Raw genomic sequence first — 27,727 nt, 5'->3', positions numbered from 1 at the left:
CTAGGGTGGCTTGGTCGGATTCCCTGACTAAAAATATTGATACCCTTGACAGGGACAGTATTTTATTGACTATAGAGCATTTCTATATATGCGAGATGCACAGAGGGATATTTGCACTCTGGCATCATGAATAAACGCGATGTCCATAACTGCCAGAAGATGTTATGGACACGACAGTGGTCAGGTGATGCAGATTCCAAACGGCACAGTATGGCCGTATAAAGGAAGAGGACTTGTTTGGGGTCGGTCCATCGGACCTGGTGGTCACGGCAACTGCTGGAAAATCCACCGTTTTTTACCCTAAGTCACATCTCTGCAGAAAAAGACACCGTCTTTTCAGCCTCAGTCCTCTCGTCCCTATAAGATCATATCTGCCCAGGGATTGAGGAAAGGGAAGAAGACTGCAACAGGCAGCCTATTCCCAGGAACAGAAGCGTTCCACCGCGTCTGACAAGTTCTCAGCATGGCGCTGAGACCGTACAGGACCCCTGGATCCTACAAGTAGTATCCCGGGGGTACAGATGGGAATGTCGAGACGTTTCCCCTTCGCAGGCTCCTGAAGTCTGCTTTACCAAGTCTCCCTCCGACAAGGAGGTAGTATGGGAAAAAATTCACAAGCTGTGTTCCCAGCAGGTGAAAATTAAATTACCCCTCCTACTACAGAAAAGGGGTATTATTCCACGCTATATTGTGGTACTGAAGCCAGAAGGCTAGGTGAGACTTATTCTAAAAAATTTTTTTTGAACACTTACAAAGGTTCAAATTAAGATGAAGTCACTCAGAGCAGTGATAACGAACCAGGAAGAAGGGGACTATATAGTGTCCCGGGACATCAGGGATGCTTACCTCTATGTCCCAAATTTGCCCTTCTCACTAAGGGTACCTCAGGTTCGTGGTGCAGAACTGTCACTATCAGTTTCAGACGCTGCCGTTTGGATTGTCCACGGCACCCCGGGGTCTTTACCAAGGTAATGGCCGAATTGATGATTCTTCTTCGAAGAAAAGGCGTCTTAATTATCCCTTACTTGGACGATCTCCTGATAGGGGCATAGTCCAGGGAACAGTTGGAGGTCGGAGTAGCACTATCTCGGATACTGCTACAATCAGCACGGGTGGATTCTAAATATTCCAAAATCGCAGCTGATCCCGACGACACGTCTGCTGTGCCTAGGGATGATTCTGGACACAGTCCAGAAAAAGGTGTTTCTCCCGGAAGAGAAAGCCAGGGAGTTATCCGAGCAAGTCAGGAACCTCCTAAAAACAGTGCATCATTGCACAAGGGTCCTGGTAAAAATGGTGGCTTCCTACGAAGCAATTCCATTCGGCAGATTTCACGTAAGAACTTTTCAGTGGGATCTGCTGGACAAATGGTCCGGATCGCATCTTCAGATGCATCAGCGGATAACCCAATATCCAAGGACAAGGGTGTCTCTCCTGTGGTGGTTATAGCGTGCTCATCTTCTAGAGGGCCGCAGATTCGGCATTCAGGATTGGATGCTGGTAACCACGGAGCCCAGCCTGAGAGGCTGGGGAGCAGTCACACAAGGGAAAAATTTCCAGGGAGTGTGATCAAGTATGGAGACTTTTCTCCACATAAATATACTGGAGCTAAGGGTAAATTTATAATGCTCTAAGCTTAGCAAGACCTCTGCTTCAAGGTCAGCCGGTATTGATCCAGTGGGAAAAACATCACGGCAGTCGCCCACGTAAACAGACAGGGCGACACAAGAAGCAGGAGGGCAATGGCAGAAACTGCAAGGACTTTTCGCTGGGCGGAAAATCATGTGATAACACTGTCAGCAGTTTTTCATCCCGGGAATGGAAACTGGGAAGCAGACTTACTCAGCACGACCTCCACCCGGGAGAGTGGAAACTTCATTGAGAAGTTTTTTCCACATGATTGTAAACCGTTGGGAAATACCAAAGGTGGACATGATGGCGTCCCGTCTGAACAAAAAACGGGACAGGTATTGCGCCAGGTCAAGGGACCCTCAGGCAATAGATGTGGACGTTCTGGTAACACCGTGGGTGTACCAGTCGGTGTATGTGTTCCCTCCTCTGCTTCTCATACCTAAGGTGCTGAGAATTATAAGACGTAGAGGAGTAAGAACTATACTCATGGCTCCGGATTGGCCAAGAAGGACTTGGTACCCGGAACTTCAAGAGATGCTTACAGAGGTCTTATGGCCTCTGCCGCTAAGAAGGGACTTGCTTCAGCAAGTACCATGTCTGTTCCAAGACTTACCACAGCTGCGTTTGTCGGCATGGCGATGGAAAGCCGGATCCTAAGGGAAAAAAGGCATTCCGGAAGAGGTCATTCCTACCCTGGTCAAAGCCAGAAAGGAGGTGACCGCACAACATTATCACCACGTGTGGCGAAAATATGTTGCGTGGTGTGAGGCCAGGAAGGCCCCACAAAGAAATTTCAACTCGGTCGTTTCCTGCATTTCCTGCAAACAGGAGTGTCTATGGGCCTCAAATTGGGGTCCATTAAGGTTCAAATTCGGCCCTGTAAATTTTCTTCCAGAAAGAATTGGCTTCAGTTCCTGAAGTCCAGAAGTTTGTCAAGGGAGTATTGCATATACAAACCCCTTTTTTGTGCCTCCAGTGGCACTGTGGGATCTCAACGTAGTTCTGGGATTTCTCAAATCACATTGGTTTAAAACCAGTCAAATATGTGGATTTGCAGCATCTCACATAAAAAGTGACCATGCTCTTGGCCCTGGCCTGGACCAGGCGAGTGTCAAATTGGTGGTTTTTTCTCAAAAAAGCCCATATCTGTTTGTCCATTCGGACAGGGCAGAGCTGCGGACTCGTCCCCAGTTCTCTCCCTAAGGTGGTGTCAGTGTTTCACCTGAACCAGCTTATTGTGGTGCCTTGCACCTACTAGGGACTTGGAGGACTCCAAGTTGCTAGAAGTTGTCAGGGCCCTGAAAATATGTTCCAGGACAGCTGGAGTCAGAAAATCTGACTCGCTGTTTATACTGTATGCACCCAACAAGTTGGGTGCGCCTGCTTCTAAGCAGTCGATTGCTCGTTGGATTTGTAACACAATTCAACTTGCACATTCTGAGGCAGGCCTGCCACAGTCTAAATCGGTTAAGGCCCATTCCACAAGGAAGGTGGGCTCATCTTGGGCGGCTGCCCGAGAGGTCTCGGCATTACAACTCTGCCGAGCAGATACGTGGTCAGGGGAGAACACGTTTGTAAAATTCTACAAATTTGATATCCTGGCAAAAGAGGACCTGGAGTTCTCTCATTCGGTGCTGCAGAGTCATCCGCACTCTCCCGCCCGTTTGGGAGCTTTGGTATAATCCCCATGGTCCTTTCAGGAACCCCAGCATCCACTAGGACGATAGAGAAAATAAGAATTTACTTACCGATAATTCTATTTCTCGGAGTCCGTAGTGGATGCTGGGCGCCCATCCCAAGTGCGGATTATCTGCAATACTTGTACATAGTTACAAAAATCGGGTTATTATTGTTGTGAGCCATCTTTTCAGAGGCTCCGCTGTTATCATACTGTTAACTGGGTTTAGATCACAAGTTGTACGGTGTGATTGGTGTGGCTGGTATGAGTCTTACCCGGGATTCAAAATTCCTCCCTTATTGTGTACGCTCGTCCGGGCACGGTACCTAGCTGGCTTGGAGGAGGGTCATGGGGGGAGGAGCCAGTGCACACCACCTGATCCTAAAGCTTTACTTTTTGTGCCCTGTCTCCTGCGGAGCCGCTGTTCCCCATGGTCCTTTCAGGAACCCCAGCATCCACTACGGACTCCGAGAAATAGAATTATCGGTAAGTAAATTCTTATTATATATATATATATATATAATCTCTCTCTATATCTCCAGGCATTAAGCTGTGCAGGTTTAATGCCTGGAGATATTCAGTTGTCAGTTTCCCTGCGTGTTAAGCCAATAGGTACCATGCATTACACCCGCATGCGCAATGTCCCACAGGACGTATTTAAATGCAGATTAATGTCTCGCAGCTCCTGAGACTGTGAGGAAAAAGCGCTAATTGAATAGGTCCAGTCAGACAATTAGCCGCAATCTGTCCCATTATGTACAAGCACTAGCTAAGACTGACATAAGGCCCCACACTCGCCCTGTGCGGGTGTACTCTACAATCATTAGTGGTTGATTCCCTGTGGCTGACTGGGCCCCTGTATTGCCCACAAAACTTTTGCTCCGCACTTTGCATATATGATTTATAATGGTGCCTGCTACATGGCAGGATATCCGGATTGCTTTATTAAACCATAACATTACAGTATCCCACACCGCAGATATGCATGTGATGTAAATTCCTCTCATTCATAGGGGCGGGAGGAGGCTGATATTCATAGGGGATAAATCAACATTCACCAGTAACTGATATCACTGAGGCACGGCGGTGGCGGGGTGGGGTAAGTGGACAGTCTGCAATCTCATCAACGTTCTCTCGTCTCAGTCTCCCTTCTGCGTAGGACACAGGTGTACAGCTTCCACTGAATTATTATTTCTATCCATTAATTCTATTCCCCTGAGGTGTGAGGCTTATTCCCTAACAAGTCATTCAAGAGCAGAAACTTAATGTTGGTAGTTTCCCAATAAGGCGTATAGGTCAGGTTACATCACCGGAACCTGTGTTACTGTGACTCAGTGCAGAAACGTCACCGGAACCTGTGTGTTACTGTGACTCAGTGCAGAAACGTCACCGGAACCTGTGTGTTACTGTGACTCAGTGCACAAACGTCACCGGAACCTGTGCATAAACTAAGCTCAGACTGCAGCAATTACATCAGAAGGCACCAAGATCGCTCGCAGTCCAGCTCTTGGCGGATCTTCTACTTGGTCACAGACTTGTCCTCCAGTACTTTGAAAATGTCCTCCAAGGACTGATGCACAGCTTGCACAAACTGCTTCACGTCGCGAGCTGGATACGCAGACACATTGCAACCGATCCAGTCATCATGTACGCCATAGCCCACCCCAAATCCGTCAGAGACCACCGGGGCGAAGCCCCCAAGCTGCACAGCTGGGCTGGTCAGGGTGCTAGTAGACAGGACGTTATGATTAATCCGGGCGTAGGCTGGATCCTGGAAGAGCTCTGGAATAGATCTGCCTTTGGCAGCTGCCAGGTATCGCAGGGCGAAGAGGTGACGGTCAAACCCCTGACCTGGAGAGGGGAAAGCAGAAGCGTTTAGGGCGATAGTCTTGGGTGCAGGAAATAAGGGCTGGATATTAGACAATGGGGGTCATTCCGAGTTGATCGCTAGCTGCCGTTCGCTGCGCAGCGATCAGGCTAAAAATCTGCATTTCCGCGGTGCGCACGCGCGACGTACGGGTACAAAGGCATTTGTTGTTTTGCACAGGTTCTAGCGACGTTTTCATTCGCACTGGCGGCTGCAAGTAGATTGACAGGAAAGGGACGTTTCTGGGTGTCAACTGACCGTTTTCAGGGAGTGCTTAGAAAAACGCAGGCGTGCCAGGGAAAACACAGGCGTGGGTGGGCGGGTGTGTGATGTCAAAAGCCGTCCCTCCGTCGTTAGAATCAACGCACACGGAGAGTAACTACAGGGCTGGTCTTGTTTTGCACAATGTTTTTGCAGGCGCTCTGCTGCACAGGCGTTCGCACTTCTGCAAAGCGAAAATACACTCCCCGTGGGCGGCGACAATGCGTTTGCACGGCTGCTAAAAACTGCCAGCGAGCGATCAACTCGGAATGACCCCCAATGTGTATACAGCTGCAAGATGCTACAGGGAGGGGTCTCTGATCCAGTGCTGCCTCCTACAGGGCGAGTTACAGCTGAAGGATATATAGACTGTACGTAATGAGACCCAAAGCACAAAATATCAACTGTCGCATCAAAAACGTCACTCAGTGTCTCCCGTGTCCTGGCGGTAAGAGCGTGGAGATGACCACAGACCCATGTATGTAATATTCTGTGATCACGTATAAATATTATAACCTCACAACGTTTGGGAAATAATTGCCTTCACTTGTTAACAATATTTTAAATTGGTAAATGAACTATCCCATAACCACTGAGATCCCATCATCCCGCAATGGGACGCAGCACATGGTAACAGGCTGGGTACAGCGGGTTATAATAAGATTTTAAACCTACCGGTAAATCTTTTTCTCCTAGTCCGTAGAGGATTCTGGGGACTCCGTAAGGACCATAGGGTATAGACGGGCTCCGCAGGAGACATGGGCACTGTAAAGAACTTTTAGTATGGGTGTGCACTGGCTCCTCCCTCTATGCCCCTCCTCCAGACCTCAGTTAGAGAACTGTGCCCAGAGGAGATGGACAATATGAGGAAAGGATTTTGTTAATCTAAGGGCAAGATGCATACCAGCCCACACCATCCACACCGTATAACCTGGAATATACACAACCAGTCAATGGTATGAACAAAAAAACAGCATCAGTCAAAGACCGATTCCAACTGCAACATAACCCTTATGTAAGCAACAACTATATACAAGTCTTGCAGATTTAGTCCGCACTGGGACGGGCGCCCAGCATCCTCTACGGACTAGGAGAAAAAGATTTACCGGTAGGTTTAAAATCTTATTTTCTCTTACGTCCTAGAGGATGCTGGGGACTCCGTAAGGACCATGGGGTTTATACCAAAGCTCCAAATCGGGCGGGAGAGTGCGGATGACTCTGCAGCACCGACTGAGCAAACTCAAGGTCCTCCTCAGCCAGGGTATCAAACTTGTAGAATTTAGCAAAAGTATTTGAACCCGACCAAGTTGCTGCTCGGCAAAGCTGTAATGCCGAGACGCCTCGGGCAGCTGCCCAAGAAGAGCCCACCTTCCTAGTGGAATGGGCCTTTACCGAATTAGGTAACGGCAATCCAGCCGTAGAATGAGCCTGCTGAATCGTGTTACAGATCCAGCGAGCAATAGTCTGCTTAGAAGCAGGAGCGCCAACCTTGTTGGCTGCATACAGGACAAACAGAGCTTCTGTTTTCCTAATCCTAGCCGTCCTGGCTACATAAATCTTTAAGGCTCTGACCACATCCAGGGACTTGGGAGTCCTCCCAGTCCCCCTTAGCCACAGGCACCACAATAGGTTGGTTGATGTGAAAAGAAGAAACCACCTTAGGCAAAAATTAAGGACGTGTTCTCAACTCAGCTCTATTCACATGGAAAATCAAATAGGGGCTCTTGTGGGACAAGGCCGCCAATTCGGACATCCGCCTTGCAGATGCCAAGGCCAATAACATGACCACCTTCCACGTGAGAAATTTTAATTCAACTGTTTGAAGAGGTTCAAACCAGTGAGACTTCAGAAAGTTTAAGACCACGTTAAAGGTGCCACTGGGGGCACAAAGGGGGGCTGGATGTGCAGCACTTCCTTCACAACCGTTTGGACTTCTGGGAGAGAAGCTAATTCCCTCTAAAAGAAGATAGATAAGGCCGAAATCTGTACCTTAATGGAGCCTAATTTCAGGCCCATATCCACTCCTGTCTCTAAAAAGTGGAGAAATCGGCCCAGATGGAAATCTTCTGTAGGAGCATTCTTGGCTTCACACCAAGAAACATATTTCCTCCAAATACGGTGATAATGCTTTGCCGTCACCTCTTTTCTAGCCTTTAGTAGAGTAGGGATGACCTCCTCCGGAATACCTTTTTCAGCTAGGATTCGGTACTCAACCGCCATGCCGTCAAACGTAACCGCGGTAAGTCTTGGAACACACATGGCCCCTGCTGTAACAGGTCTTCTCTGAGAGGAAGAGGCCACGGATCTTCTATGAGCATTTCTTGAAGATCTGAGTACCAGGCCCCTCGAGGCCAATCTGGAGCAATGAGTATTGCCTGCACTCTCCATTGCCTTATGAGTCTCAAAATTTTGAAATGAGAGGAAGAGGAGGAAACACATAGACCGACCGAAACACCCATGGTGTCACTAGGGCGTCTACTGCTACTGCCTGAGGGTCCCGTGACCTGGCGCAATACCGTCGAAGCTTCTTGTTGAGGCGTGACGTCATCATGTCTATTTGAGGAATTCCCCAAAGACTTATTATCTCTGCAAAAACTTCTTGATGAAGTCCCCACTCTCCTGGATGGAGATCGTGTCTGCTGAGGAAATCTGCTTCCCAGTTGTCCACTCCCGGAATGAAGACAGCTGACAGAGCGCTTACGTGATTTTCCGCCCAGCAAAGAATCCTGGTGGCTTCCGCCATCGCCACTCTGCTCCTTGTCCCGCCTTGGCGGTTTACATGAGCCACGGCTGTGACGTTGTCTGATTGAATCAGAACCGGGAGGTCCCGAAGAAGATTCTCCGCTTGTCGTAGGCCGTTGTATATGGCCCTCAACTCCAGAATGTTGATGTGTAGACAAGCCTCCTGGCTTGACCATAGTCCCTGAAATTTCTTCCTTGTGTGACTGCTCCCCAACCTCGGAGGCTCGCGTCCGTGGACACCAGAACCCAGTCTTGAATGCCGAACCTGCGACCCTCTAGAAGGTGAGAACTCTGCAGCCACCACAGGAGAGACACCCTGGCCCTGGGGGACAGGCTTATTTTCTGATGAATTTGAAGATGGGACCCGGACCACTTGTCCAGAAGGTCCCACTGAAATGTCCTCGCATGAAACCTGCCGAAGGGGATAGCCTCGTAGGTTGCCACCATTTTTCCCAGTACTCGAGTGCATTGATGGACTGACACTCTTTTCGGTTTTAACAGGTCTCTGACCATGTTCTGGAGTTCCTGGGCTTTTTCCATCGGGAGAAAAACCCTCTTTTGTTCCGTGTCCAGAATCATGCCTAGGAACGATAGCCGAGTCGTTGGAACCAATTGTGACTTTGGCAGATTGAGAATCCAACCGTGCTGTTGGAGCACTTTCAAGGAGAGCGACACGCTCTCCAGCAGTTTGTCTCTCGATTTCGCCTTTATCAGGAGATCGTCCAAGTATGGGATAATTGTGACTCCCTGCCTGCGCAGGAGCACCATCATCTCTGCCATTACCTTGGTGAAAATCCTCGGGGCCGTGGAAAGCCCAAACGGCAACGTCTGAAACTGGTAATGACAGTCCTGTATAGCGAATCTCAGGTACTCCTGATGAGGGGGATATATGGGGACATGAAGGTATGCATCCTTTATGTCTAGTGACACCATAAAATCCCCCCCTTCCAGGCTGGATATGACCGCTCGGAGCGATTCCATCTTGAATTTGAACTTTTTTAAGTACAGGTTTAGGGATTTTAGATTTAAAATGGGTCTGACCGAACCAGCCGGCTTCGGGACCACAAACAGGGTTGAATAATACCCTTTTCCCTGTTGAACCAGGGGAACCTTGACCACCACTTGCTGTTGACACAGCTTTTGAATTGCCGCTAACACTACCTCCCTTTCCGGTGGCGAAGCTGGCAAGGCCGACTTGAAAAATCGGCGGGGGGGGGGGCACCTCTTCGAATTCCAGCTTGTAGCCCTGGGAAACAATTTCGATCGCCCAAGGATCCACTTCTGAAAGAACCCAGATTCGGCTGAAAAGTCGAAGACGTGCCCCCACCGGTGCAGACTCCCTTAGGGGAGCCCCAGCGTCATGCAGTGGTTTTGTAGAAGCCGGGGAGGACTTTTGCTCCTGGGAGCTAGCCAACGCAGGTGTTCTTTTCCCTTTACCCTTACCTCTGGCAAGGAAAGAGGAGCCCCGACCTCTTCTGGCCTTATGCGACCGAAAGGACTGCATCTGATATTGTGGTGTTTTCTTTTGCTGTTGGGGAACAAAAGGTAAAAAGGTATCCGTCCATGCTGCAACTGCGCTGCATACCCATGCCGATGCTATTGCCGGTCTGAGCTAAGCGCCCGTATGTGTATAAATTGATTTTAGAGTCGTTTCCTGTCTGCGATCAGCAGGATCCTTGAGGGCTGCCGTGTCTGGAGACGGTAGCGCCACCTTCTTGGACAGGTGCGTCAAAGCCTTGTCCACCCTGGGAGAGGATTCCCAACGTACCCTGTCCTGTGCAGGGAAAGGATATGCCATAAGAATCCTTTTGGGAATCTGCAGTTTTTTATCTGGAGTTTCCCAAGCTGTTTCAAACAACTCGTTCAGCTCATGAGAAGGGGGAAAGGTTACCTCAGGTTTCTTTTCTTTAAACATGTGGACCCTCGTGTCAGGGACAGAGGGGTCATCTGTGATATGTAAAACATCCTTTATTGCAATAATCATACACTGAATACCTTTAGCCACCCTTGGGTGCAATCTTGCATCATCGTAGTCGACACTGGAATCAGAATCCGTGTCGGTATAAGTGTCAGCTATTTGGGATAGGGGACGTTTTTGAGACCCAGACGGGCCCTGTGACCTAGACCAATCCGTGGATTGACTCCCAGCTTTTTTCCTGGACTCTGCCAGGTCCAGTCTCTTATGTAAGGAGGCCACACTTGTATTTAACATATGCCACATGTCCAACCATTCATGAGTTGGCGTTGCCGACGGAGACACACCACTCATTCGCTCCACCTCCTCCTTGGACGAGCCTTCCGCCTCAGACATGCCGACACGCCTGTACCTACACCCCCACACACAGGGATATATCTATAAGGGGACAATTCCCCAACAAGGCCCTTTGGAGAGACAGAGAGAGAGTATGCCAGCACACACCCAGCGCCTAGTAAATACTGGAAAATCACCCAGATAGCGCTTCTCTTCACACACACTGTGTAAAACTCACTGCGCCTAGAAATTGCCCCCCCTCCCTCCCCCCCTCTTTTTCAGCCCTCTGTCACCGAGTTCAGCAGGGGAGAGTCCGGGGAGCCAGCTTCTCTGCAGCGTTCTGTGGAGAAAATGGCGCTGTCAGTGCTGAGGGATCAAGCTCCACCACCTCCAGCGGCGGGGCTTCGGTCCCGCTTCAATATGTAAAAAATGGCGGGGGATCTCTTCATTTACTGCCTCCGCAGCCTAATGTACCCAGAAAAGCCATACCCAAGGTTTATTTCTGCCTAGGGCGCCCCCCCTGCACCCATCAGTGCCTGTTCCGTGTGTGTCTTGTGTGGGAGCAATGGCGCGCAGCTTTACCGCTGCACGTTACCTCAGAGAAGATCTGAAGTCTTCTGCCGCCTCTGAAGATCTTTTCTTCTCATACTCACCCGGCTTCTATCTTCCAGCTCTGTGAGGAGGACGGCGGCGCGGCTCCGGGACGAACGGCAAGGGTGAGACCTGCGTTCCGTTCCCTCTGGAGCTAATGGTGTCCAGTAGCCTAAGAAGCAGAGCCTATCATTCAAGTAGGTCTGTTTCTCTCTCCTCAGTCCCACGATGCAGGGAGCCTGTTGCCAGCAGTGCTCCCTGAAAATAAAAAACTTAACAAAAGTCTTTTATCAGAGAAACTCAGGAGAGCTCCCCTGCAGTGCACCCAGTCTCCTCTGGGCACAGGATCTAACGGAGGTCTGGAGGAGGGGCATAGAGGGAGGAGCCAGTGCACACCCATTCTAAAGTTCTTAATAGTGCCCATGTCTCTTGCGGAGCCCGTCTATACCCCATGGTCCTTACGGAGTCCCCAGCATCCTCTAGGACGTAAGAGAAATGCAGGCTATGCAATGTAAACGTGTCCAGCATCTGTCACAGAGAACTAGAATCTGGTAATTCCCTACAACCATTATTACTGGTTCATATAATCTGCTTTAAGGATAAACTTAGTGGTAACCGGCAAAAGCTGTGACTTCTCTGCGCGTTTCAGCAGGACATTGAACACAGCGCGTGTGCTGCGGCCATAGATGTGCAGGAATAGTGGACTCACCCATTGCCGCCTCTTTGGTCAGCTGCCCGTGATACTTGGAGCACTCGTTCAGCATTGCCCGGAGTTCAGCTGCGTTAGCCGTACGTCTCACAAAAGCCTCGGAGCACTGCTTGGTATACACCGAGGCTGGTCGGATGGTCTCTGTGCGCCCATGTTTGAAGGCCGCGGTGCTGCAGGATTCATACGTGGCGGTGGTTTGCCCATACTGCCGCAGGAATGCCATCTGGAAGGAGAGCTGCGCTACGGCGTCAGGGCTCAGCTTCTGGGTCTTCAGGAACTCCTTCCCTCCTCTCTTGAATTCCATGGTTTCTATGGTCAGTGAGCTGACTGCTGCCTCAAACGCACTTCTGGCTTTAGTTACTGCGGCTTTCAGCGATTCGTCCAGGTTGAAGCTCAGCTTCTGCACAGCCTGACTGGAGTCCACGGCAGCTGGGGTGCTCTGCGGAGATACAGCTGGTCGCTCCGTGCTGTCCTTATAAACTTCATTTTGGAACCGTAGAACAGCGACTCCATCTCCCCACGAGTGCTCGAAGTTCACAGCCGCCGTTCCGTCCTCTGTTATGATGATACTGAATGACTTATCAAACCAGCGATTCAGGCCGGAACCGTGAAGCATATTGTGCGATAGCTGGATGCGGTCTTGTACAGGGAAGTCGTCCAGGCACATACAGAACACAGCAGAATCTACTTTACTCACAGCCTCTTGGTTCCTGTTGTCTACAAGCTTCTGCCTTAGACGTGCCCACGTGTTTCTCTCTTCACTCGTCAGATACCCCAAGGGGTATTCAGGAGCTGGGCTGGGGTCCGACAGGATGTGTTTTAGATGGGCTTGAATTTCCGATGCTTTCACTATGTTCCCATCTCTGTCCAATACATCGAATACATAGAAGTTCCCCCTCCTGAGCACCAGGACATGTCTTCCCTTCTCATCCGTCACCAGTTCATCCTTGTTTAGTTGCGGCAGGCGGGTGGAGTTAAAGAGACGGAAATACTGTGACATGTCTAAGGGGTATGCATTTACCATGTACGCCCCATACCAGGACAGAGAGGAGGGTACAAGGCGGATGAGCCTCCTAAACTTCTGTGTGTCGCTTTTTGCCGGATTAAGGTGGAAAATCTCCGGCTCCAGATGTCCAGCTCGAATGGTCTTTAGCAAACGCATAGCAGACACGGTGATATTGGTGGCTCGGAGAAGCTGGTCGTTATACTCAGGCCTCGGGTCAGGGGTGAAGGACATGAAGGGGTTATAATTAAGCACAATGGATTCCCGGGCACAGAGATACATATCAAACCAAGGACCTGCAGGATGAAGAAAATGGTTATAGTACAGATGTAATCCCGAAAGAATGGTGTAAAATAAGCATTATGGGGGATATTCAGGTTTGGCAGTAACCCAAAAAAGTAAGCAATTGGGCAAAACCATGTGCACTGCAGGTGGGGCAAATGTAACATGTGCAGAGAGAGTTAGATGTGGGTGGGGTGTGTTCAAACTGAAATCTAAATCTAAGATAGTATAAGAATGTTATTACCCGCTGTAGTGTTACACACGAGGACACAGCCAGATCTTTAGTTTATGCACTTTTCAGGAAAATCCCTTTAAATAAATCTGACCTATTACCTCATGTAGTTCCCTCGGTTGCTTTTCAAAACCTTAACGCCACATTTACATTTTACAACGCAGCGTTTTCTATGATTCATGTGTGTACCGGGTGCTAGCAGCGTCTTAACCCGCCGGTGATTTACTAACAAACTGCCAAAGAGCAAATACTAGTGATGAAGAGCAGCAATCGTTAGGCTGGGGCAAAGGAGGCGACGAACTAAACCGTCCGATCTGGTGTCTAGGATTATCGCACGTCGCTACATAACAAATCTCTTGCCAGAATTGCTTAGTAAGTAGGTAACAGGGATGCTGCAGAAATGTCAGCAGATATTTCTTTGTACACTGCAATGGACCCTATTCACTAATATATTTCCATGTATGAGCCTCTGGTGTGGCCTGGCGAGTTCTCATACACTGACAGAGCTATTTATTTTTCATCCACTAGGGGTCACTGGAGTACTCTTGGGATATGGACGGCTTTAGCAAAACAAGGCACTGAATATTTAAATTTAGTAACTCTCCACCCCTCCATATTCCCAGAGTACCTCAGTGTTTTTTCTGTGCTCACAGCACTAACAGGCTTGTGTGGATCTCCCACACTTACTTTGAATATTTTATTTTTAATTTTTACTTTTTATTTTTTGCAACTTCAGCACATCAAAAAACGTGGGTCCGGGATAGTGCCCGCTGCACAGAGGCAGCGCATGGCGTGTCGGTCCTCACAAAGAGCACCCTCACAGCCACACGCAGCTCACTCACTGACCTGCAGGAAGAGCTAGACGGAGCTTACAGACAGAAGCCCCGTCATAGCCCTCAATACAGGAGTCAAGGTATGCTGGGGGGACGGGGCGGTCAGCTTACGCTGCCGCCCCGCTGTGTGGGGAAAGTGCTTCTTTTCACCGCCGCCCGCACCCGCCGCTATTTGTAGGCCGCCCGACCCAGCCGCTCCGTCCGCCGCTGTACGGGGCTCAGCGCCCGCCACAGCCGTTTCCAATAAGCGCCCGCCATGAGCCGTTCCTGCGCCGCTCAGACCCGCCGCTCACGCCCGCTGGCCGCACAGAGGACCGCTCTCCACTACAGCGCTCCCCGGCTCCCTGCCACCGATCTCCGGCTTCAGGATACCCGCTCCCCGGTAACTGCTCCCCGCTAAGACAGCGGTACACGGGGCACAGGGGAGGGGGAAGATCACAGGCAGCGCAGCTGCAAGGGGGGGGAGAGGGGCGGCATGCATAACAGCAGCAGCAAGTCTGCGTGGGTTATAGCAATAATTACATAGGCTATTAAGCCTATATTAACAGGTTACTTTTGATGGAATAGTTACAGGTTATAAGGATTAAACCCTGAACTGTGATTATTAGTGTAAGCATGGCATGGGGGCCATTTTAACCATGCTTCCTGTTTCTTTATGTTTGTGATTCCAGAACGTTCCTGTCCTACAACACTACTCCACCGGATGGCGCAGGGGTGTTAGTGGGAATTTGGGATCAGGTTTCATATAGTACTGGCCACATGCACTGCACTTCGGCCATATATGTATAGAGACACCTTAGTAACATTTTACTGAGTCGTGCAATTTGTCTGTCTTTGTCTATTGTATTGTCTGTCTGCATAATGAGTAAGGCACCAGCAAAAACAAAAAAGCAGTTTCACTGTACTGTCTGTAAGTGTGTGTTACCGGATGGATCTACCACATGTACAGTATGTTTTGTGAATTCAGCTACAAATACAATTTCCGCTCCGGTTTCAAAGCTGGTTTCATCCCCGGACCCTCCATGGGCAATGCTAGCAGATGTAATGGCTGGGTTGCAATCAGAATTGGCCGCCGCTCGACACGAGCGGGAAGCGGCAAGATCGGAGTCTCGGGTGAGACCGCCAGAACTACCGGAGGGGTCTCAGCCTTGCCAAGGGTCCAAGTCCACTTTGGGTAGAAGGGATAAATTTAATTTGTCTTATGATTTACCAGTTTCTGCTATGTTGCATTCTGACGATTCTATGCCAGACCTCACTGCGCAAGATGAGGGTGAGGAGGGCGAATTAGACCAGCAGTCAGATAGTGAAGATTTTGACAGCCCAGGCATTGATAATCTCATCAGGGCAGTGCGTCAGTCTCTGAAGTTTACAGAGACTGAGGAGCCACTGACAAATGATGAAGTCGTATTTACTAAACGACAGAGATCTCCAATGTGTTTTCCTGTTTCGGAATCTCTTAATAAGATGTTAGTAGAAACACGGAAGAATCCGGATAAACGGTTTTCTATACCTCGTCGATTTAAGTCTAGTTACCCGTTTCCAGAGTCTGTGACATCCACATGGGAGACTCCGCCAATGGTGGATTCGTCTGTGTCAAAACTTACAAAGAAATTAACCATACCAGTACCAACTGCTACTACGCTTAAAGACCATTCAGACCGGAAAATAGAAGCTATGCTAAAGTCCATGTATATAGCAGCAGGAGTGTTGCTTAGACCTGGGTTGGTTTGCATTTGGGTAACTAAGGCGCTAATTGTATGGATAACAGAACTCAAGTCTGGTCTACATGACGATCACCTTATACTTCTCGCTGATCAAATCTGTGAAGCTGCTGAGTATCTATGTACAGCTTCTACTGACGTCTGTCAGCTCACTTCTCGCCTTTCATCGTCGCTAGTTACGGCACGACGAGCACTCTGGCTGCGATCTTGGCAAGCGGAGGCAGAGGTTAAAAGAGGTATAGAGGCGTTACCTTACGGTAAGGAGAAGTTGTTTGGTCCTCAATTGGACAAATGGATTTCTGAGGCCACGGGAGGGAAGGCTGTTTTCCTACCATTGCCTCCAACGGTATCTAGACGGAAATACTCTGGGCCGGCGTTCAAATCCTTTAGACCTCAGCCCTTTCGAGGCCGTGGTAGAGGAACAGCCACGCCTGGTAGACGAGGTTGAGGACGTGGTTTTCAACAAACCAACACCAGTCGTCAGGACGCTAAGGTCACCAACAAGCCAGTGGCATGACGGGCTCCCAGCCCATCTCGGATCTCCAGTTGTGGGGGCACGCCTTCAGACGTTCCATTTGGCGTGGTTCCAGACATCCACAGATGGGTGGATCCGCAATTTAGTGTTAAAAGGTTACAAGATAGAGTTCGACTGTCTCCCGCCACTGCGGTTCTTTAAGACAGGACTGCCTGTGTCGGACGACAAGAGGGCGGTTCTGCAAATTGCCATTCAGTCTCTGCTGGATTCAGCAGTTTTGATTCCGGTCCCTGTACACCAACAAGGGCAGGGTTATTATTCCAGTCTGTTTGTGGTACCAAAGCCGGATGGCTCGGTTAGGCTAATATTGAACTTAAAGGGCCTCAATCAGTACGTCACTTACTACAGATTCAAGATGGAATCACTGCGGTCAGTAATTGCAGGTTTAGAGCCACAGGAATTCATGACTGCGCTAGATCTCAAGGATGCGTACTTGCACATTCCGATTTGGCCACCTCATCAGAGGTTCTTGCGTTTTGCGATACGGCAGAACCATTACCAGTTTCAGGCTCTACCGTTTGGCCTCTCGTCAGCGCCTCGGGTATTCACCAAAGTGATGTCTGTGATGATAGCTCATCTCAGATCCCTGGGAGTGACAATAGTTCCGTACTTAGACGATCTGCTCATCAAAGCTCCGTCTCAACAGATGCTCCTCTAACATGCGTTGCTGATGTACAATGTACTAGTTCAGCACAGTTGGATTGTCAACTTCAAGAAATCACATCTGATTCCGTCTCAACGACTTCAATTCCTAGGAATGATTCTAGATACGGTAGATCAAAGAATTTACCTACCAGAACAGAAAGTACAGAGTATTCGTCGTCTGGTACAATTAGTGCTCAAGCCACGCACAGTCTCTGTACATTTGTGCATTCGCCTGTTAGGCACAATGGTGGCGGCTTTCGAAGCGCTTCAGTTCGAAAGATTTCACTCACGTCCTTTTCAACTGGAGGTGCTCGCACAGTGGTCGGGCTCACATCTGCAGATTCACCACAGGGTGAGGTTGTCTCCACGGGCCAGAGTATCTCTACTCTGGTGGCTCAAAGTACACAATCTAACAGCAGGAAATCGGTTCGGGGTCTGGAATTGGATAATTCTAACGACAGACGCGAGTCTCAGAGGTTGGGGAGCTGTAGTTCAAAATTTTCAGCTCCAGGGTCTTTGGGCGGATCACGAAAGATTGCTGTCTATAAATGTCCTGGAACTCCGGGCAATTTACAATGCGCTACGACAAGCAGTGCACATGCTTCGGTCTCAGACTGTCCAAGTGCAGTCAGACAACGCGACGGCGGTCGCGTACATCAACAAACAAGGAGGAACGAGAAGCCGCATGGCCATGTGGGAAGTAGTTCGAATCCTCAATTGGGCCGAGCATCACCAAGTGATATTGTCGGCAGTGTTCATTCCGGGAGTGGACAACTGGGAGGCGGATTATCTCAGCCGTCGGGATTTTCATCCAGGAGAATGGGCATTAAATCCAGAAGTGTTTCACATGTTGGTCCAGAGGTGGGGTTACCCTCAAGTGGACCTGATGGCATCTCGCCACAATCACCAAACGCCCCAGTATGTGTCCAGAACGCGAGATCCACAGGCAGTGGCGGTGGATGCTCTCACAATCGCGTGGCCGTACAGCCTCGTGTATCTGTTTCCACCGTTTCCGCTACTCCCTCTGTTGCTAAAACGGATCAAAAGAGAGTCCACCACAGTCATACTAGTGGCGCCTCATTGGCCTCAGAGAGATTGGTTCTCGGATCTCCGCAGACTACTCGCAGACGATCCTTGGCCGCTCCTGATACGTCCGGACCTGTTACAACAGGGTCCGTTCCTTTACCCCGATTTAGCGCGGCTGCGTTTGACGGGGTGGCTGTTGAGACCGCCCTCTTAAGAAGAGAGGGCATTCCAGAATCGGTTATACCACCATGTTACGTGCTAGGAAGCCAGTTACGGCAGCTCATTATTACAGAATTTGGCGTGCCTATATAGGTTGGTGTGAAGCTCGGAAGTTTCCGACGTCATTTTTCAAGTTATCCCGTCTTTTGTTATTTCTACAGACGGGGTTAGATGGAGGACTGCGTTTATCTACACTAAAGGTGCAGGTATCTGCTTTGTCAATTTACTTTCAAAGACGATTGGCTCTATGGCCGTCTGTACACACCTTTCTGCAAGGTGTCCTCAGAGTACAGCCTCCATTCATTCCACCTACAGCGCCATGGGACTTGAATCTGGTTTTAGATTTTTTTACAGTCTTCATATTTTGAACCCTTACAACAAGTGGATATTAAGTTTCTCACTTGGAAAACTATTTTTCTCCTAGCCTTAGCTTCGGCAAGGCGTGTTTCAGATTTGGGTGCCTTGTCATGCAAGCCACCGTATTTGGTGTTTCATAATGACAGAGCGCAACTTCGGACGAATCCCGCTTTCTTGCCAAAGGTAGTGTCATCTTTTCACATCAATCAACATCAATCAACCAATAGTAGTTCCTGTGTTAACAGGAGATTCTGGAACTTTGGATGTGGTACGCGCATTACGCGTTTATGTATCCCGAATGTCTACAGTTCGTAATACGTTGTTTGTTCTCTATGATGCTGCCAAGATGGGTTGGCCAGCTTCTAAGCAGACCTTATCCAGATGGATTAAACTGACCATACGTCAGGTTTACCTTCATGCTAGGTTACAGCCGCCTACATCAGTAACCGCTCATTCCACACGTTCTGTGGGAACTTCATGGGCAGCTGGTCGTGGGGCTTCTACGACGCAGCTTTGCCGTGCGGCTACATGGTCATCAGTGCACACGTTTGTGCGCTTTTACAAGTTTGATACGTTTGCGGCATCAGCATCTAGCTTTGGCCGCCTAGTGTTACAGGTGCCAAACCGCTCGCCCGCCCACGGGGGAAGCTTTGGTACGTCCCAAGAGTACTCCAGTGACCCCTAGTGGATGAAAAAGAAAATAGGATTTTGGTACTTACCAGGTAAATCCTTTTCTTTGAATCCATAGGGGGCACTGGACGCCCACCCAGAGCAGTTTTACCTGGTTTGTGGTAAGTTCAGTGGATCTTATGGTAACACATTCTCACCGACTGGTTCAAATTTTCAAGTTCTATCGGTTATGGTGTCAACTGTTTAGTTGTCAGTAACGTTATGTGTCAACTTTATTGTTGTCCGTTATGTTATAATGTTATATGTAACTCTCCATTGTCATCCTCTCTATCGCTCCTGTTCGGCTCAGTAAAAAACACTGAGGTACTCTGGGAATATGGAGGGGAGGAGAGTTACTAAATTTAAATATTCAGTGCCTTGTTCTGCTAAAGCCGTCCATATCCCAAGAGTACTCCAGTGCCCCCTATGGATTCAAAGAAAAGGATTTACCTGGTAAGTACCAAAATCCTATTATCATAGCTACCGGCCCATCCTGGACACTTACCGGAAATATAGCTGGTCTGTTTGTTCTGCTTGTCTTGGAGCACCAACTCCTCGTGCAGCTGTTTACCCTCCCCGCTCTGAAACGCCTGCGCCAGCTGCTCAGTCCTCCTGAAAGAGATCAGACAATCACCGTGACCCCTTCATAAAGGGCAAGGATCAAAAACACCTCCCGGAGGTAAGTCCTTACCTGAATTGGTCATCGTCTAGCAGAGGCTTTTGTGCGTTCAAGTATCGTCTTATACTGTCTTCTAGCTTAGGGACTGGCAGCCTGGGAGACAGAAGGAAAGGGTGTGACATATACAGAGCGTGCGGCGGCGCTCTCCTCACCAAAGCGACAACACGCAGAGTATACAGTAACGGCGTACCGCGGGTCTGGGTGCCTCCTTCTTCTTTTCTCATTCCAATATCAGGCGCATCTGGGGCCCGTGCAGAGCGCAATGAGTCTGTGTTTTACACTGCGCATATTCCATAGTGGAGCGCACGCCTCTATGGCCGTTTCAGAGGCACACAAAACGCAGTCGCCTCATCTGATGGCTGAAAGGGCGGAAGATGGCGCCAACACGGCATTCTCATGTAGGCGAAGTTTAGTGAGGGCGTGTAAAGGAAGACTGTGCAGAGATGTGCGCACACTACTGACGGGTACCAGCTATTTCACCCGTGGCACACCGACAGGGGCACCGGCTATCTCACCCAGCGCACACCGACAGGGGCACCGGCTATCTCACCCAGCGCACACCGTCAGGGACACCGGCTATCTCACCCAGCGCACACCGACAGGGACACCAGCTATCTCACCCAGCGCACACCGACAGGGGCACCGGCTATCTCACCCAGCGCACACCGACAGGGGCACCGGCTATCTCACCCAGCGCACACTGACAGGGACACCGGCTATCTCACCCAGAGCACACTGACAGGGACACCGGCTATCTCACCCAGCGCACACCGACAGGGATACCGGCTATCTCACCCAGCGCACACTGACAGGGACACCGGCTATCTCACCCAGAGCACACTGACAGGGACACCAGCTATCTCACCCAGCGCACACCGACAGGGGCACCGGCTATCTCACCCAGCGCACACCGACAGGGGCACCGGCTATCTCACCCAGCGCACACTGACAGGGACACCGGCTATCTCACCCAGAGCACACTGACAGGGACACCGGCTATCTCACCCAGCGCACACCGACAGGGATACCGGCTATCTCACCCAGCGCACACTGACAGGGACACCGGCTATCTCACCCAGCGCACACTGACAGGGACACCGGCTATCTCACCCAGCGCACACTGACAGGGATACCGGCTATCTCACCCAGCGCACACTGGGGGTCATTCCGAGTTGTTCGCTCGCTAGCTGCTTTTAGCAGCATTGCACACGCTAAGCCGCCGCCTACTGGGAGTGAATCTTAGCTTATCAAAATTGCGAACGAAAGATTAGCAGAATTGCGAATAGACATTTCTTAGCAGTTTCTGAGTAGCTCCAGACTTACTCGGCATCTGCGATCAGTTCAGTCAGTTTCGTTCCTGGTTTGACGTCACAAACACACCCAGCGTTCGCCCAGACACTCCCCCGTTTCTCCAGCCACTCCCGCGTTTTTCCCAGAAACTGTAGCGTTTTTTCGCACACACCCATAAAACGGCCAGTTTCCGCCCAGAAACACCCACTTCCTGTCAATCACACTCCGATCTCCAGAACGAAGAAAAAACCTCGTAATGCCGTGAGTAAAATACCTAACTGCATAGCAAATTTACTTGGCGCAGTCGCACTGCGGACATTGCGCATTAGCGACTATTCGCTCCGTTCCGAGAAAAAAATAACGAGCGAACAACTCTGAATGACCCCCACTGACGGGAGTACTGGCTATCTCACCCGGCGCACACTGACAGGGACACCAGCTATCTCATCCATTGCACTATGACAGGGACACTGGCTATCTCACCCAGAGCACACTGACAGGGACACAGGTTATCTCACCCAGCGCGCACCGACAGGGACACCGGCTATCTTACCCAGCGCACACCGACAGGGACACTGGCTTTCTCACCCGGCGCACACTGACAGGAGTACTGGCTGTCTCAACCTGCGCACACTGACAGGGATACCGGCTATCTCACCCGGCGCACACTGACAGGGATACCAACTATCTCACCTGGCGCACACTGACAGGAGTACCAACTACCTCACCCGGCGCACACTGACAGGGATACCGGCTCTCTCACCTGGCGCACACTGACAGGGACACCGGCTATCTCGCCCAGCGCACACTGACAGGGATACCGGCTATCTCACCCAGCGCACACTGACGGGAGTACTGGCTATCTCACTCGGCGCACTCTGACAGGGATACCAACTATCTCACCCGGCACACACTGACGGAAGTACTGGCTATCTCACCAGGCGCACACTGACAGGGATACCGGCTATCTTACCCAGCGCACACCGACAGGGACACTGGCTATCTCACCCGGCGCACACTGACAGGAATACTGGCTGTCTCAACCTGTGCACACTGACAGGGATACCGGATATCTCACCCGGCGCACACTGACAGGGATACCAACTATCTCACCCGGCGAACACTGACAGGAGTACCAACTACCTAACCCGGCGTACACTGACAGGGATACCGGCTCTCTCACCTGGCGCACACTGACAGGAACACCGGCTATCTCGCCCAGCGCACACTGACAGGGATACCGGCTATCTCACCCAGCGAACACTGATGGGAGTATTGGCTATCTCAACCGGCGCACACTGACAGGGATACCAACTATCTCACCCGGCACACACTGACGGGAGTACTGGCTATCTCACCCGGCGCACACTGACAGGGATACCAACTATCTCACCCGGCGCACACGGACAGGGATACCGGCTATCTCACCCAGCGCAGACTGACAGGGACACCGGCTATCTCACCCGGCGCACACTGACAGGGACACCGGCTATCTCACCCAGCGCACACTGACGGACACCGGCTATCTCACCCGGCGCACACTGACAGGGACACCGGCTATCTCGCCCAGCGCACACTGACAGGGATACCGGCTATCTCACCCAGCGCACACTGATGGGAGTACTGGCTATCTCAACCGGCGCACACTGACAGGGATACCAACTATCTCACCCGGCGCACACTGACAGGAACACCGGCTATCTCGCCCAGCGCACACTGACAGGGATACCGGCTATCTCACCCAGCGCACACTGATGGGAGTACTGGCTATCTCAACCGGCGCACACTGACAGGGATACCAACTATCTCACCCGGCGCACACTGACGGGAGTACTGGCTATATCACCCGGCGCACACTGACAGGGATACCGGCTATCTCACCCAGCGCACACTGACAGGGACACCGGCTATCTCACCCGGCGCACACTGACGGACACCGGCTATCTCACCCGGCGCACACTGACAGGGACACCGGCTATCTCACCCAGCGCACACTGACAGGGATACCGGCCATCTCACACGGCTTTCTCACCCGGCGACATTGCCAGGGATACCGGCTATCTCCCCCGGCACACACTGACAGGGACACTGGCTATCTCACCCGGCGGACACTGACAGGGACACTGGCTATCTCACCCAGCGCACACTGACAGGGACACCGGCTATCTCACCCGGCGGACACTGACAGGAATACTGGCTATCTCACCCGGCGCACACTGACAGGGATATCGGCTATCTCACTCGGCGCACACTGACAGGGATACCGGTTATCTCACCCAGCACACACTGACAGGGACACCGGCTATCTCACCCGGAGCACACTGACAGGGACACCGGCTATCTCACTCAGCGCACACTGACCGGGATACCGTCCATCTCACACGGCTTTCTCACCCGGCGACATTGCCAGGGATACCGGCTATCTCCCCCGGCGCACACTGACAGGGACACTGGCTATCTCACCCAGCGCACACTGACAGGGACACCAGCTATCTCACCCGGGACACACTGACAGGGATACCGGTTATCTCACCCAGCGCACACTGACAGGGACACTGGCTATCTCACCCAGCGCACACTGACAGGGACACTGGCTCTCACCCGGCAGACACTGACAGGGATACTGGCTATCTCACCCGGCGCACACTGATGGGAGTACTGGCTATCTCACCCGGCGCACACTGACAGGGATATCGGCTATCTCACTCGGCTCACACTGACAGGGATACCGGAAATCTCACCCAGCACACACTGACAGGGACACCAGCTATCTCACCCAGCGGACACTGACGGGGATAATGGCTATCTCACCCAGCGCTCACTGACCGGGAAACCAGCTATCTCGCCCAGTGCACACTGACAGGGACACTGGCTATCTCACTCGGCGCACGCTGACAGGGATACCGGCTATCTCATCCAGCGCACACTGACAGGAGTACCAACTATCTCACTCGGCGCACGCTGATAGGGATACTGGCTATCTCATCCAGCGCACACTGACAGGAGTACCAACTATCTCACCCGGCGCATACTGACAGGGACACTAGCTAGCTCACCAGGCGCACACTGACAGGGACACCGGCTATCTCACCCGGCGCACACTGACAGGAGTACTGGCTGTCTCAACCTGCGCACACTGACAGGGATACCGGCTATCTCACCCAGCACACACTGACAGGAGTACTGGCTATCTCACCTGGCGCACACTGACAGGAGTACCAACTACCTCACCCGGCGCACACTGACAGGGATACCGGCTCTCACCCAGCGCACACTGACAGGGACACCGGCTATCTCACTCGGCGCACGCTGACAGGGATACCGGCTATCTCATCCAGCGCACACTGACAGGAGTACCAACTATCTCACTCGGCGCACGCTGATAGGGATACCGGCTATCTCATCCAGCGCACACTGACAGGAGTACCAACTACCTCACCCAGCGCACACTGACAGGGACACCGGCTATCTCACTCGGCGCACGCTGACAGGGATACCGGCTATCTCATCCAGCGCACACTGACAGGAGTACCAACTATCTCACTCGGCGCACGCTGATAGGGATACCGGCTATCTCATCCAGCGCACACTGACAGGAGTACCAACTATCTCACCCGGCGCACACTGACAGGGACACCAGCTAGCTCACCAGGCGCACACTGACAGGGACACCGGCTATCTCACCCGGCGCACACTGATGGGAGTACTGGCTATCTCACCCGGCGCACACTGACAGGGATATCGGCTATCTCACTCGGCTCACACTGACAGGGATACCGGAAATCTCACCCAGCACACACTGACAGGGACACCGGCTATCTCACCCAGCGGACACTGACGGGGATAATGGCTATCTCACCCAGCGCTCACTGACCGGGAAACCAGCTATCTCGCCCAGTGCACACTGACAGGGACACTGGCTATCTCACTCGGCGCACGCTGACAGGGATACCGGCTATCTCATCCAGCGCACACTGACAGGAGTACCAACTATCTCACTCGGCGCACGCTGATAGGGATACCGGCTATCTCATCCAGCGCACACTGACAGGAGTACCAACTATCTCACCCGGCGCACACTGACAGGGACACCAGCTAGCTCACCAGGCGCACACTGACAGGGACACCGGCTATCTCACCCGGCGCACACTGACAGGAGTACTGGCTGTCTCAACCTGCGCACACTGACAGGGATACCGGCTATCTCACCCAGCGCACACTGACAGGAGTACTGGCTATCTCACCTGGCGCACACTGACAGGAGTACCAACTACCTCACCCGGCGCACACTGACAGGGATACCGGCTCTCACCCAGCGCACACTGACAGGGACACCGGCTCTCTCATCCAGCGCACACTGACAGGGACACCGGCTATCTCGCCCAGCGCACACTGACGGGAGTACTGGCTCTCACCCGGCGCACACTGACAGGGATACCAACTATCTCACCCGGCGCACACTGACGGGAGTACTGGCTATCTCACCCGGCGCACACTGACAGGGACACCGGCTATCTCACCCAGCGCACACTGACAGGGATACCGTCCATCTCACACGGCTTTCTCACCTGGCGACATTGCCAGGGATACCGGCTATCTCCCCCCGCGCACACTGACAGGGACACTGGCTATCTCACCCAGCGCACACTGACAGGGACACCAGCTATCTCACCCGGGACACACTGACATGGACACCGGCTATCTCACCCGGCGCACACTGACAGGGACACCAGCTAACTCACCCATCGCACACTGACAGGGATACCGGTTATCTCACCCAGCACACACTGACAGGGACACTGGCTATCTCACCCGGCGGACACTGACAGGGATACTGGCTATCTCACCTGGCGCACACTGACAGGGACACCGGCTATCTCACCCAGCACACACTGACAGGGATACCGTCCATCTCACACGGCTTTCTCACCTGGCGACATTGCCAGGGATACCCGCTATCTCCCCCCGCGCACACTGACAGGGACACTGGCTATCTCACCCAGCGCACACTGACAGGGACACCAGCTATCTCACCCGGGACACACTGACATGGACACCGGCTATCTCACCCGGCGCACACTGACAGGGACACCAGCTAGCTCACCCGTCGCACACTGACAGGGATACCGGTTATCTCACCCAGCACACACTGACAGGGACACCGGCTATCTCACCCGGCGGACACTGACAAGGACACCGGCTATCTCACCCGGGACACACTGACAGGGACACTAGCTAGCTCACCCATCGCACACTGACAGGGATACCGGTTATCTCACCCAGCACACACTGACAGGGACACTGGCTATCTCACCTGGCGCACACTGACAGGGATACTGGCTATCTCACCTGGCGCACACTGACAGGGACACCGGCTATCTCACCCAGCGCACACTGACAGGGATACCGTCCATCTCACACGGCTTTCTCACCTGGCAACATTGCCAGGGATACCGGCTATCTCCCCCCGCGCACACTGACAGGGACACCAGCTATCTCACCCAGCGCACACTGACAGGGACACCAGCTATCTCACCCAGCGCACACTGACAGGGATACCGGCTATCTCACCCAGCGCACACTGACAGGGATACTGGCTATCTTACTTGGCGCACACTGACAGGGACACCGGATATCTCACCCAGCGCACACTGACAGGGATACCGTCCATCTCACACGGCTTTCTCACCTGGCAACATTGCCAGGGATACCGGCTATCTCCCCCCGCGCACACTGACAGGGACACTGGCTATCTCACCCAGCGCACACTGACAGGGACACTAGCTATCTCACCCAGCGCACACTGACGGGGATACCGGCTATCTCACCCAGCGCACACTGACAGGGATACCGGCTATCGCACCCAGCGCACACTGACAGGGATACTGGCTATCTTACTTGCCGCACACTGACAGGGACACCGGATATCTCACCCAGTGCACACTGACAGGGATACCGGCTATCTCACCCAGCGCACACTGACAGGGATACTGGCTATCTTACTTGGCGCACACTGACAGGGACACCGGATATCTCACCCAGTGCACACTGACAGGGATACCGGCTATCTCACCCAGCGCACACTGACAGGGATACTGGCTATCTTACTTGGCGCACACTGACAGGGACACCGGATATCTCACCCAGTGCACACTGACAGGGATACCGGCTATCTCACCCAGTGCACACTGACAGGGATACCGGCTATCTCACCCAGCGCACACTGACAGGGATACTGGCTATCTTACTTGGCGCACACTGACAGGGACACCGGATATCTCACCCAGTGCACACTGACAGGGATACCGGCTATCTCACCCAGCGCACACTGACAGGGATACTGGCTATCTTACTTGGCGCACACTGACAGGGACACCGGATATCTCACCCAGTGCACACTGACAGGGATACCGGCTATCTCACCCAGCGCACACTGACAGGGATACTGGCTATCTTACTTGGCGCACACTGACAGGGACACCGGATATCTCACCCAGTGCACACT

At 51.9% G+C, this 27,727-nt stretch overlaps 1 protein-coding gene across 2 annotated transcripts in view; it reads right to left on the bottom strand.

Annotated features, from left to right (window-relative positions):
- Positions 1-4,205: 4,205 nt before the first annotated feature.
- CPT2 (carnitine palmitoyltransferase 2) overlaps positions 4,206-27,727 on the bottom strand; it is a 33,008-nt gene continuing 9,486 nt past the window's right edge. For both annotated transcript variants that reach the window (XM_063938906.1, XM_063938905.1), the window contains exons 3-6: positions 19,945-20,025; positions 19,759-19,865; positions 11,732-13,030; positions 4,206-5,161 (exon numbers count right to left, since the gene is read on the bottom strand). In XM_063938906.1, coding sequence (XP_063794976.1) covers positions 4,830-5,161; positions 11,732-13,030; positions 19,759-19,865; positions 19,945-20,025 — 1,819 coding nt within the window. In that variant the 3' untranslated portion in view covers positions 4,206-4,829. The remainder of the gene's footprint in view (positions 5,162-11,731; positions 13,031-19,758; positions 19,866-19,944; positions 20,026-27,727) is intronic.

The sequence above is a fragment of the Pseudophryne corroboree genome, chromosome 9 (assembly GCF_028390025.1).
Source record: "Pseudophryne corroboree isolate aPseCor3 chromosome 9, aPseCor3.hap2, whole genome shotgun sequence".
Lineage (NCBI taxonomy): Eukaryota > Metazoa > Chordata > Amphibia > Anura > Myobatrachidae > Pseudophryne > Pseudophryne corroboree.
Note: the sequence above shows the minus strand (reverse complement) of the source record. Positions and strands in the feature narration are given on the sequence as shown.